The following is a 12141-nucleotide window of genomic DNA, read 5'->3' on the forward strand; positions in this document are numbered from 1 at the left end:
AAAACAGTTATGGTCTGATGTAGGGGATAAGGTGGCTTGAATATCTGCCACTTTTTTGGAGAAAGATTTGGGTAGCTCATCACACTTGGGTTGTGAGAGAGGAACAACCGGGCTGTGTTTGTAGGGTCAGAGTTTTTTTACAGCTTGAAAAGGCGTTTTTGAGCACTTTTGGGCTGTGCTGATTTTATCCAACAAGTAAGAGGCTCTAGCTGTGTGGCAGCATTGTTTCTGCTGCACAACGCATCTTCGACGAGCATCCACGCATTGCTCTGCAACTAGGATTAAGGTACTTTGGTTCAGTTGGCCTAACCATATAGACCCAATAGCGCTTCTTGGTGCTATTTTTCACTATAAAATTCAATATCTGACGTTCTACTTATTTGATTTTTGTCATTTCTGATGTGTTTTATTTATTAAATTAAGTTCTATTGTTTCTAAACTGGTGTGGAATCTTTTTGTGTGGCCACTAAAGTAAAGCCTGAGTGCTCTGTGCCAGGCCACCAAAAGGTGAACACAGGTTAATTTAGGGTTTGCCTGCCTCTTAACCTAACTAGAATTGTGGTTGCTGCTTGCCTAGGGTCTATACCCCAGTCAACCACCAACCCAGTTTCGAACAATGACCAATAACCTTTTCAAAATGAATCCTGATAAAGCAGGAGTGTTAGTTCTAGGGAATCATCGTAAGACCTGGATCTCTGTTCAATTGTCACTGGCTCTTGGCTCATCCCAGCCCCTGCTACTATTACCAACAAATTAGATGTAACTATAAGTGGTAATTTTACCTCCTGTTTGCATGTCAACAAGAGCTCTGGTACATGTCACTTCATTTTAGAGAGCTTTAGCAAAATTTTTCCTAGCTTCTGAGTTGTTTGGAGATCGCTGGTGATCCAGGCAGCTATCATAACCGTTTTGGGTTTTGAGGAATGTCATCTACCTTGGCTTACCATAATATCTAATCATCCACCTTAAGATTGTGCAAAAAGCACCTGCCAATCTGTTATTTAATTTATATCAGCACTCTTTTGTTGGATCCCAGTTGCAGTTCCTTCACAGGTTATCAGTAATCAGACTGATCTTGTTTAAGACGCTGTGCTTGGTGCCTAATACACTTACTGGCACGTGTATCTCAGCTCTTAACTTTACTTCTGAATGCCCTATCACATGATTTGTTTCTCTACTCAAGCCTCTTGGTTGTATCCCTGTTCTATCATACCGGAGTAGGCAGATGCTCTTTCAGAGTTCTCACCCCTAGTCTCAGTACACAAGAGGGTAGAGACTTGGCCCATGTGAGGGCAGAATGAGTGGTGTACCTGTGAGAGCAGCACATTACAGCCAGCCCTATTGAAATAATCATTGCTTGTTCTTGACATATCTGACTCTATTTAGGGAAATGCTCTCCAAGACTGACTTATAGATACCCATTCTTGAGCTCCCTACCCTATTACAAACACATAACAGACTATATGGCAGTGATTCTATGGTATATCATTTGATAAATAAACCTAACATTACAAATGAATGACACTGTGCTATGCTTCGAGTTAAGGTTGTCCTCGGAAGCCACTCCCATGACCTTGAAGATGTGAGTTCACCTTTGGCATTCACCTGTAATAGCTAAAAGCAAACCTACAATTTTGTAATCAATATGTTCGAGGCATGTGTGGCTGTAGAAATACATGTTTTCTAAAAGTCTGCCATCTAGTGTTGGTCTCAAATGATTGCAGGTTGTTTGTCTTCTAAGAAGTCTTTTGGAGTAACAAGACTATGTAACCCCCTCCCTTTGGTAATACTGCGCATGGGCATCGACTCCTTAGTTGGATTGTTTAGTTCCGCTGACGGGTTCGGATGTAATCTCTCGTGCTCTGGTTCGAAATTGTTTTCGGGACTCCATTAGCTAGTATATTTCTACATTCAACTGTATTGTTTCTATTGAGTAGTTATCTTCTGTTTCAAGAAAATTAGACAGGTCGGGATCATCGACTTGCCTGCATGGTCGACAGACAAGCCCGGCTCGAACGTTTTTCCACTTCAACAGCTCTCTATAAAAATGAGCCGCGGATGAACTGCACTTTGTTTTGTTTCTGTCCACAGTGCCACTCAAAGTACCCTTACACAGATTTCCATTTGGTCTGTAACTTGTTCCTCTTGCCCGACCATCAGGAAGGTAACTATGAGGCCTGCTGATCTTTCAGGTCGAAGAAAACTCTTCATGACTGGCTCGTGAGTCTTCTCGAAATGCAGCACAGACGACACCTAACATCTTTGGTCTGCGCGACAAACAAGATGAAGAAGCCTCCGCAGCCCAAGAGGAATCTGTCTCCATACAGCTGGACATAGTTTAACCCTTCCAGGATTGTCGAGTCATGAGAACTCCTGTCCCTGATCCAAAGACCAAAAACTCAATTCCCACTAATTAAACTGCTTAAGGGCCCTCACTGCAAAAAAGCCATTTTGCTCACCAAAAAATACCTGTAGATGCCCCGGCCTCCGGATCAGCACTGAAACATTTGCTTTCAGCAGGAGCCACCACCTCGACCAAATCAGACTCCAGCCCCAAAAGTGGAGTCTTAAGACCGGAACAAAAACCAGCTACTGATTCTGTACTGAGCGGGCAGGCACTGAAATCGAAACAAGTTATCAGACCGAAATGTTTTACTTTTGTGCCCAAGACTTTTACCGTCAGATCAAAATCACCACCTCAGCCTATTCTCGAAACAGTGTCGAAAATCTCCATCTGAAACAGAAAACTGTACAGATATAGCCTGGTACAAAGGTGATTATTGTTCTGCCAGCAAACCGTCAACTTCCCAAGAAGCCATTGACTTTTCAGGAAGCCCTGGACACTTCACCACCCTCTCTTATAAAACAAAGGGACAAAAACACTAGCCCTTCATATGTAGTTATGTATCCATCACAACCTACAACTCCACCTCCTCAGCAGGAGGAAGACATTTCACCAGATCAATCCCCTTCACACATAGAGGACACTGATTAATGAGTGAATGAGGGGCCTTTAATATAGCGCACAACTACTCGAGCAGAGTGTCCCGGCGCTGACAGAGCAAGTGGCAGGATTCTTGATGCAATTTTTAAAAGCCAGATTTTAGGATGCTTCTTGAAAATAGATACATTTGAAATGGCTCTCAGTGCGGGAGGTATTTTGATCCATGCCTGTGTGCCCAGGAACCCAAAGGACCTGCCCCCCATACGGTCCAAGCGAACTGTGGGGATGTGGACGAGGTCAGAGGAAGATCTTAAGGTCCGTACTGGAATGTAACGGTTAACGTGTTTGCTGAGATAGCTTGCTCCTTTTCCATAAAAGGCCTTGGAAAAAAAACTAGGGTTTTGAATTTGATCCTTTCTTTCAGTCGCAGCCAATGAAAGGATTTAAGAAGGGGGGTCATATGAGACCTGGGTTTCGGTCTATGAATTGCCCTGTCTGCAAAGTTTTGCACCATTTGCAGGTGCTTGGATAAGATAGCAGGGTAAGCCCAGGTACAGGATATTAGCATAGTCCAGTCTTGACATCACCAAGGCTTGGACCACTTTCATGGTATCCGTTGTCAAGAGTGGGAGGAATGTTTTTAACATATGAAGTATGCCAAAGCATGAGCCTACCAGAGCTTGAACCTGGGTCTTCATGGAGAAGGCACTATCCATAGAGATTCCTAGATTTGTAACCGACCGTTGTTTGAATTGCACGTGGCGGCAACAGCTCCTCCGGCCACCATACATTCCAATTACTCACTGCAGGTTGGCCAAAAAAAAAACAATCTCGGATTTATCTGGATTGCATTTCAACTGATTCACTTTGAGCCAATTAAACACCTTTGTAAGACATGATCTGATGTTTTCACCATCAGAGTCAGTTCCCTTTTTGCAAGTGAAAATCAGATGAGTATCGTCCACGTAGGATATAATCTTAGCACCATTAGCCGGTGCCTAGGGGGTCATATATAAGTTAAAAAGAGTAGGGCTAAGAATAGCTGCCTGGGGTACTCCTACATTCATGCTGGGCATGGGGGATGAGAAAGGAGGTATCCATATTTATGATAATAAATGTATAGAGCATCCACAGCCTCAAGACACTTGGGATGATTATGACATACAGCCTCAGCACAATACTGACCCATACCTCTGTCCTTCACCACCAGAGGATGCCTCTTATTTTCAAGATTTAATTGCTAGAGCTGCAGCCTTTTATCAAGTCCCTTTACATAAAGATCCCATTGAAGAGGACTTCCTCTTTGAGACCCTCACTACTGCTCAAAGAGGATCACACTATTTACCAGTGTTTACGTTTTTTTTTCATCATTCTAAGGACATTTTAAAAAGCCCAGTTAAAGCTCGCAATAGCACACCACGAATAGATAAAAAGTGGAAGACTGCACCTTCAAATCCTAAAAACATTAAAGGTCAATTAAAACCATACTCTCTAGTTGTAACAAATGCTAGAAAACAAGCAAATTCCCAAACCACTGGGAATGCTCCTCCAAAAGACAAGGAGTCAAAATTAATTGGCGCCTCAGGGAAAAGGGAAGCTGCCCAATCAGCCAACCAATGGTGAATGCCTAACCACTAGCCCCTACTTGCTCATTATGACTGAACACATTGGTATGAAATGGAGGGGCTCCTCCAACATCTCCCAGAAGAATATAAAAAGAGGGGGCAGGAGTTAGTTAATGTGGCAAAACGAATTACCAACAATTCCAATAAATGTGCTCTATATGCAGCTGACACAGCAGCTAGGAGTATAAATACATTTGCAGACACGTATGGCTTTGAGTGTCTGGTTTTAAATCAGAAGTCCAGCAAGTTGTCCTTAATTTACCTTTTGATAAGGGACACCTCTTTGGGCCTCAAGTTGACAGAGCCCTTGAAAAAAATGAAAAAGGACACAGAGGTGGCAAAATCAGTGGGGCTCTTCAAACTACTACATTCTGTGGTTCCTTTTGCCACCCCTCATTTATGCAAAAATCGGACTCAATCCCCAAACTCTAGAGGATTCTACAGAGGATTCTACAGAGAGAAGAATTTCAGAGGACGTGGTTGTGCAAATTCCACACACCCACTAACAACACCAAACAGTGACTTCATTCATGTTCCCCCCAAACATTTAGCACCTGTAGTGGGATGTCTTCAATTTTTGAACATTATCCAACATGGTTACTGTCTGGAGCTCATCACCTTGCCTCCAAATATTCTACCTTGCAAGAAAAACTCTCTGCTCAGCACCAAGCTCTACTAAAACAAGAGTTAATAGATCTTTTAATAAAAGGAGCAGTAGAGCCAGTTCCATGCCAACGAGGAACAGGAGTATATTCACTATACTTCCTCATTCCCAAAAAGAACGGCTCACTGTGACCCATTCTGGACCACAGATCACTAAATCATTACAATCTATAGGAACAGTTTCACATGGTCAGCCGTCTGTAGATCATGCCATCACTTCAGCAGGAAAAGTTCATGTTGGCTCTAGACCTCACAGACGCCTACTTTCATATACTCATTCACTCAGCACATCGAAAATCCCTACAGTTTCTCTTCCAGGGATAACTTTTTCAGTTCAAATTGCTTCCCTTCTGAGTCACTACAGCTCCAACGGTCTTCACAAAATGCCTATCAGTTGGAGCAGCACATGTACAAAGAGGAAACATTCATGTATCCCCTTTCCTGGATGATTGTTTTCTAAAAACAGGCAGCTCATGCCTCTGCAGACAACATACTCACAGAACTCTAACTCTGTTACATCAGTTAGGGTTTACAATCAACCGGAAAAAGTCTCATTGACAACCAGCCCAAATACAACCATAATTGGGGGCCCTTCAATACCCACCTAGCGGTAGCATTTCCTTATTCACTTAGAATTCAGGACATTCTAAATTTAACTCCACTATTTCAACCTGGAGTACAAATTGCAGTCAAATTTGTACTTGGACTACTAGGCACGATGGCATCCTGCATTGCCATAGTTCCACATGCCCACCTAGACAGACAGCCGCACACATCACCCTGCACTGGTGGAACTTACAAAGCCTATCCGGAGGAAGGCCTTTTCTGGACCCAGTCACCCTAGCCCTTCTCACAGCGGATATCCCTCTTACAGGTTGCGGAGCTAACCTTTAACATCTAACCGTCCAGGGCATATGGGACATACAACACCAGAGTCTCCATATCAACTACCTAGAGCTTCAAGCTATTCACCTTGCATTGAAAGCCTTCCTAACTCACTTACAGATCAAAGTGGTCTTAATCCAGACGGGCAATATGACAACAAAGTATTATTTTCAAAAACAGGGGGGTGGGGGGGGTAGACACACCCTTCAGCTATCACGCCTAGCACAGACAATCTGCCGTTTAGCTGTACATCACAGCATTCATCTCCTAGCAGAACATGTCCCAGGGACCAGCAATCAGGCTGCAGACCTCCTCAACAGGACACAGCTACAAGTCCATGAATAGAAACTTCAACCCAAAGTTTAATCACATGCTTTCGCAAATGGGGGTTTCCACAAATAGACCTGAAAATGCACAAACTTCGCAGCTAGATTCCCACACCCACTATCCAAGAGAAAAGCTCTATGGGTGAAATGGTCAGGGATATTTGCCAGCACTTTTCCCCCTCTCCAACTACTTCCATATGTAGTCAGTACAGGGATATTTGCATGCACTTTTCCCCCTCTCCCACTACTTCCATATGTAGTCAGTAAGCTCAGGCAAACCTCACTTACACTAATACTAGTGGCACCCGGATGGGCTCTTCAACTATGGTTCACCACTCTACTAGAACTTTCACAAGTACCTCGCCAGAATTTTCCTCTCCATCCAGACCTTAACACAGAGACCAGAACAGAACCATGGAGAAATGAGACATCCCAATCGCAAGGAAATGAAACTTGCAATATGGCTCCTGAAGTCATAGAATTTGGGTATTTGAACCTTCCACAAACATGCATGGATATTCTTAAAGAGGCGCATAGGGCTCCAACTAGAAAATTTTGCACAGCCAAATGGAAGAGGTTTGTTATTTACTGTCAAAGACAAAATTATAACCCCTTTAACATACAGGTACAAACAATTATTTGTTGTCTTTTGCATCTACAAACATCAGTTCTTGTGTACACTTCCATACACGTATTCATGGCTGCAATAGCAGCTTATCCACAAAATAGACAACAAACATCTTTATTTAAGATACTTGTCATGAAGGCTTTCATGGAAGGACTTAAAAGAATCATTCGTCCCAGACTACCTCCAAAACCTGCTTGGAATCTAAATATTGTATTAACATTGCTCATGGAGCAACTATTTGAGCCATTATATTCCTGTCAGCTGCAGTACTTATCTTGCAAAGTTGCTTTATTAATAGCAATCTCTTCACTTCGATGAGTTGGTAAGCACCAGGTATTAACTTTGGAAGAACCATTCTTCCAAGTGCACAAGGACAAAGGGGTCCTTAGGACAAACTCAAAATTCCTTCCAAAGGTTCTCTCACCTTTTCATATGAACCAATCCATTGAACTACCTGTGTTCTTCCCACACCAAGAATCAGTGGCAGAAACAAGCACTACATACTCTAGATGTCAAAAGAGCTCTAATGTAGTATATTGACAGGACCAAAGCAGTCAGAAAAACAAAGCAGCTATTTGTTGCTTTTTCACCTCCACACAGTGGTAAACTAATTTCAAAAACTGGCATTGCTAGATGGATAGTTGAATGCATCCTGACATTTTATACAAAAGCTGAAAGACAGTTACCAGTTCCTCCTAAAGCCCACTCAACTCAGGACATCTGTGGCATTTTTAGGGAACAGTCCCATTGCTGACATCTGTAGGTCAGCTATATGGTCCACCACACCCACATTTACAAAACCTTATTAAGTGTATGTGGCAGCACTCCAACACTCTAGTGTGAGACAGGCAGTGTTATGTACTTTATGTAAAAAAAAAAAGATACCTGTGTGGTTGGCAGTTTAAGTTAATCTACATTAACTGCATGGACATCACATAACTTACACTGATTCTACCTCTATTCTCCCCCTCTACCTCTATTCTCCCCCTCCTGTAGGAAAACAATCTAACAATGGAGTTGATGCCCATGCACAGTATTAACAAAGGGAGGAGTCACATAGTCTCATAACTCCAAAAGACTTCTTTGAAAAAAAACAACTTGCAATCATCTAAACCCAACACTAGATGTCGGACTTATGCAAAGCATGTGAATCTACAGCACTACATGCCAAGAACAGCTGCCTACTGGGTAAGTAACATAATCCATTTATCAATCTGTTGGAAGCTGGTGGACCCTCAAAGATGTGGGTTTAATGTTAAATAGTGCATTTTATAGATAACCAGGGAATGCTGAACAAGACACCCACCGTTTTGCTCCAACACAGGGGCAGAGTCTCACCCCCTTTGCAGATTCAGCACACACAGGGAATCTGCTGTTCCTTGCAGAAGAATATGCATCTTCCTTTTAAAAACCCGATTTAAAAAAAGATTAGAGGTAACAAACATGATGGCCAATTTACTGGGATGAAAGTACATAAAATACAGGAATGGGTACTGAGGGTATAGAATAACTTCCATTAACTGTCTTTAGATGTAGTAAGAGTGAGGGAACACCAGTTGAAACAAATCAAGATGACCGGGTAAGCTGCACAAAAACATTTTTTTTGCAAATATTTTTTCTCTTGAGTGATTACTCTTTACCTGGAGTAAGGGACTTTAATGAGTGTGAGGAACAAAGAGGTACAAAATAATACAAAGCTCTCAGAGAGGGATTATAGCCCATCCTCAAGTAGTGGTGTACAGTTCCACACAGAAGAAGTTTGACCTGTTTTGATATTAAGATGGTTGCTGAGAAAGCAGGGGTTCTGAAATGGACAGTCGTATTTCAGACTCACTTGTTAATCCAATGACTGAACATTGCCAGATGTCTCTCTGTTGAGCAAAACTCTAAGTGGTGGAGCTTCAGGCCTGATCGGTACTTTCTTCTCAAACACTGCAGGCTCTCAGTGAGTTTTATCGTTGCTGGTAAATTCTGATTTCATCTTAGGTCTTCTAATACCGTCATTTATCGACACTGTTGTCCCTGGTGAACTGTACAGTTTTAGTTGGATGCACAATATGTGCAACGGTATTGTAGCTCCTTGCATGGTCCTATTTCAAGTGTGATTGGTATCCCTTCACTGGTAAGTCGGGCCTGTGCTTAATCTGCGTCCAAGATCGTTCTTCACAGTCCTTGGATTCCCTCCAACCCAAAGCCGTGTATACTTTTATAATATAATACTTTACATAACTTTCAATACATGATGAATTGTATGCTTACTAGGAAGGTGTAATGAGAGAATCGACAGCCAACCTTTAGAGGCACTGGAACTAGGGGTGCTGGAGGTGCTGCAGCATTCCCAGACCACCTTTGAGGAGCTAAGCTGGATAATCAGCCATGTAGGGTCGCACAAAGGTCATTTTGCCAAAGACAGTGCTCTATAAATCATAGTACCGCGCCTCACCATTATCACTATATTGTGAAAATGCTGTCCAAAATGCACTACATGACCCCACCATTCTTGCAGACTCTAGTGGCTAGGCTTCTGCTTATTTGGTACACTCGCTTTTTAAATAGCTCTAGGTGTATTCATTAGTGTTATTGAGTTCACGTTGATGTCCAGCTTCCCTGCTCTGAAAATTGTTCCAGCGCCACTGCTAACATCTCCTCAACGTAAGTAGATCTGCAGTTCAGAATAGATAGTAAGTGAATACTTCCATATGTAAGGTTATCTTTAGGATATGTTGCTAATCAATGTGGTAGAGGCAGTATTTGTGCAGGCCGTTATTACTTACCTCTATATTTGGACACACATCTGCTAGTGAGTAACATGTTAAAAAAAAAAATGATAAAAGATTTTGGAACTAATGATGAAGATAACATGAGTAATCGTGGCAGTGCTTGGTTTTATGGCTAACTGATGTGTAGTGATGTAATATTCGTTGACATGTTTTAGTAAAAAGAACTTCTTTGTGTGTTGCAGACATCGATGAGTGTGCTAATGACTACAATGGGGGCTGTGTTCATGAGTGTATTAACATTCCAGGAAACTACAGGTGTACTTGCTACGATGGCTTTATGTTGGCTCATGATGGCCACAATTGTCTAGGTAAGAGTCTTTTGAATAAAGATTTGCTTTTTTAAAAACATTTTACTGTTGTGTTGTCAAGCATGCCTTGCCGTCAATTGTCTATTAAACGGTAGTAAACTAAAAAAGAATGTTGAATTTTATATTCGGTTTTTCTTTCGTAAGATCGCCTCAGCTGACATTTTAGTTTTTCCAGGATTACTTCGAGTTAATTTGCTTTCTTTGTCTGTTTATGAAGAGAAGCATGAAGAAAAGTACCTCATAGAAAACTGTTAGTAATAAATTAAATTACGCTTACAGTCTGTATAAGGTTCCGTGTTCATACAGGGTCTCACAAATTGTTGGGTACCCCCCACCCCCCAATCACTCGATAGACCTTTAAACACATTTGACAAAAAGTTATGTAGATATCTCTTCGTGTTGCATTACAAGGATATACATACTTACCTTCACCGTTTTCAGTTTTGAACTCTGGAGTCAAAAACACCTTGAGGTACATTAGAGTTAGGTCTGATGCACATCATTTTTGCCACAGTAGGTGAAGTGGCGACGTTCTTTTTACCCTCTCCCTCTCTAGAATCGGGCCGACGTTTCCAGGTTCTTAAATACTGAATATATTACCTGTCAAGGTTAGATTCATTGGTAAACATTTGAGCATGGTAAACTCACGTTCAGTGGTTATTATTATAATTAACATGCACGAGACAGGGGTGCCCCCTCGCCCCCCTTTTATTTGCCCTAGCGATAGAGCCACTTGCGTGCATAGTACGTTCTGGGACGCCCTATGAGGGTATCCGACTAGCTGATCAGACACACCACATTGCATTATATGCAGACGACTTTCTGCTATTTCTAAAAGACACCGTTACAGCTTTGAGGGGGGCCCGGTGCATGATGGACGAGTTCGGAACCCTCTCTGGGCTCTGCGTTAACTGGCAGAAGTCACGACCCTTTCCAGTGACAGGGGATACTCCACCCCCTATGGGGCAGGGGGATCTGCAGTGGGAGCCACGCTGTTTTAGGTACCTAGGTGTAAGAGTATACCACATCCTCACTGATGTCCAGGAGGGGAATGTGGGGGGGGGGCCTACGATCGCTGAAGAGTTGTATGACCTTCTGGGGAACGCTACCCTTATTGGTGGCGGGACGAATTTCCTTACTGAGAATGATAGCTCTGCCCCGATTGCTATAATTTGTTCAGCACCCTACCGGTGTGGATCCCCAGTGCATGGTTTCGTTCGCTTGACTCTCTTATTACAGCCTTCATTTGGGGGCCCCGCAGAAACAGAGTGGCCTTGATCACACTGAGGAGGGCGCAAGAGGAGGGAGGATTAGTGGTGCCGGACATGGAGAACTATTACCTAGCAGGACAACTCCAATGCTTCACGCAATGGGTGGCAGGCAGTTTAGATCCGGAACGGAGGAAACCTCCATTCACCCCGAATAGGGCAGATGTCATGAGCACACTAATGGGCACCATTAATCAGCGAAAGATAGGCTCCTCAGAACACAGAGTGATGAGGAACTGCTGGGCCAGATGTCTCCAAAAAGCAAAGACCAAACATCCTTACTCCCCAGAGTTGTCGGTGGCATTACTAGAGGCGCTCCCTCATGGGGGCCATTGGAGGGAGTTAGAGGAGTGGATGCAAGCTGGAGTCACTAAAATAGGGGATCTATATAGCGACGGGGAACTACTTACATTCGCGGCCTACCGAGCAAACTGGGACATTCCGCAGGGACACTTTTTACTATATGGGGCGGTTACAGGGGCCATGCGCAGACACTGGGGGCAGGGGACAACCGAGCCACCTATGCACTCCACATGTGAATACATAAACCTAGCCGGAGGCGTCATCAAGGCGGTATCGTGCCTCTATCGAGCCATTCGGCGAGATTCCACGAGGCCACTGGAGGGACTGCGGGCTAAGTGGGAGGCGGACCTTGGGACTCATATGAAGGATAAGGACTGGGAAAATGCACTCCTCCGAGCCATTAAGGTATCC

At 43.2% G+C, this 12141-nt stretch overlaps 1 protein-coding gene across 3 annotated transcripts in view; it reads left to right on the plus strand.

Annotated features, from left to right (window-relative positions):
• Positions 1-12141, plus strand: part of SCUBE1 (signal peptide, CUB domain and EGF like domain containing 1) — a 1846233-nt gene that overhangs the window by 115342 nt on the left and 1718750 nt on the right. For all 3 annotated transcript variants that reach the window (XM_085652470.1, XM_085652471.1, XM_085652472.1), the window contains exon 3: positions 10034-10159. In XM_085652470.1, the coding sequence (XP_085508596.1) occupies positions 10034-10159 (126 nt within the window). The remainder of the gene's footprint in view (positions 1-10033; positions 10160-12141) is intronic.

This window comes from Triturus cristatus, chromosome 4_1 (assembly GCF_964204655.1).
Source record: "Triturus cristatus chromosome 4_1, aTriCri1.1, whole genome shotgun sequence".
In the NCBI taxonomy this organism is placed as follows: domain Eukaryota; kingdom Metazoa; phylum Chordata; class Amphibia; order Caudata; family Salamandridae; genus Triturus; species Triturus cristatus.